This window comes from Ochlerotatus camptorhynchus, unplaced genomic scaffold (genome assembly GCF_037179485.1).
Source record: "Ochlerotatus camptorhynchus isolate MF236.1 unplaced genomic scaffold, CSIRO-AGI_Acam_v1.1 ptg000001l, whole genome shotgun sequence".
NCBI classification, from domain to species: domain Eukaryota; kingdom Metazoa; phylum Arthropoda; class Insecta; order Diptera; family Culicidae; genus Ochlerotatus; species Ochlerotatus camptorhynchus.
Window position 1 is genome coordinate 146,858 of NW_027040493.1, and position 1,588 is coordinate 148,445.

At 44.6% G+C, this 1,588-nt stretch overlaps 1 protein-coding gene across 1 annotated transcript; it reads left to right on the forward strand.

Moving 5' to 3' along the window:
• Positions 1–415: 415 nt before the first annotated feature.
• LOC135705210 (histone H2A-like) lies at positions 416–790 on the forward strand. Its single transcript, XM_065230124.1, has one exon. It carries the CDS (start codon positions 416–418, stop codon positions 788–790), a length of 375 nt encoding a protein of 124 aa, XP_065086196.1.
• The last annotated feature ends 798 nt before the right edge of the window (positions 791–1,588 follow it).

Below are 1,588 nucleotides of genomic sequence, written 5' to 3' on the forward strand. Positions count from 1 at the left end.
GGTAGTGTGTAAACGTCAAACGCAAGGGAATTGACTATGCGCGCCACAGATGGCGGTACTACCAACTACGATACTTTTAAATTGACCGTTAAATGCTTGTTCGATGAACAACTTGCGACTGTTATGTCTGTTTGTCTGTGGTAATAACATATAAGTGATATCTGGGTAAGTATCTGGCAAGACGATTGAAAATCTGGAAAATCAAATAAATCAGGAATACTGGCAACGCTGTCTCGTTTCATGCCCGTAGAGACAACCGACACTCATCCCATTTTCAGTATTTTGCTACCCACAGTGTTTATTGTACCGTCCCTGTATTCATAATATGCTACTCGACGCAGGTATAAAACCACCGTCGACGGTCGAAATGTCATCATTACAGTTTCAGCATCGAACTGTTCGTGTCGTTCGCATTATGGCTGGACGTGGAAAAGGAGGCAAAGTCAAGGGAAAGGCAAAGTCCCGTTCGAGCCGCGCTGGATTGCAGTTTCCAGTCGGTCGTATTCACCGTCTACTCCGAAAGGGCAACTATGCCGAGCGTGTTGGAGCCGGTGCTCCCGTCTACCTGGCTGCCGTGATGGAGTATCTGGCCGCTGAAGTTCTCGAGTTGGCAGGAAATGCCGCTCGTGACAACAAGAAAACCCGAATTATCCCACGTCACCTGCAGTTGGCCATCCGCAACGACGAAGAGCTGAACAAACTTCTTTCCGGAGTGACCATCGCTCAGGGTGGTGTCCTGCCAAACATCCAGGCCGTCCTGTTGCCCAAGAAGACCGAAAAGAAGGCCTAAATTCGATCGAAGTTCCCACCCTTTAACAAAATCCGTCCTTTTCAGGACGACCAATTTGATGGTAAAGAGTTTCGTTTTCAAAACAGTTTCCTTCGTGGTGCGCAAGGAATGATAAAATGAATCCATTAAAAACATGGTTGAATCTTTCTGTCATGCTCTCCCTAGTTAATTGATATCCTCATCGAGTAAGTTCGATGATGGTTGATTAGTGTAGGCGTGTCTTGAATTCCAAGAAATTAACCAGTGCAGTGTTATCATTCCATCCATATCTAAAATTAAACCACGAATCCTTGGGATCGTGACACGCTTCATATGGATGACGAATCGTCCTCATCTCATCCTCAGAAAATGGTACCCATTATTTTAATCGGCATCCTTTTGAAAAATTCCCCTCACAAAAAGGCTTTTCATGTACTGCCAGAGGGTAGGGGGAGAGGGGCAATTTAATTATTACTAAAATGAACGAAATTAACGATGTGCGCTTCCATCGTGCAAACTTTATTTTGATTGCCGAAGCACACTCAAAAAATTTACCACATAGGTATCTAATGGATGAAAACCATGTGAATTTCACATAGCTAAAAATCCCACCACAAAATCACATGAATATCAGGAGGCCGATGAAAGTCATGAAAAAAGTGTCGGAAAGGCATTAGAAAATTAATCGTTAAACTCTTTCTTGATAATGTTGTGGCCCTGAAAAGGGCCATTTTTCCAACGCGCTCGGCGTAGTTGCCCGGTGAATACGACCGACTGAGAACTGCAGCAGCTGGGCATTCCATGACGGCGGCCCAGTAT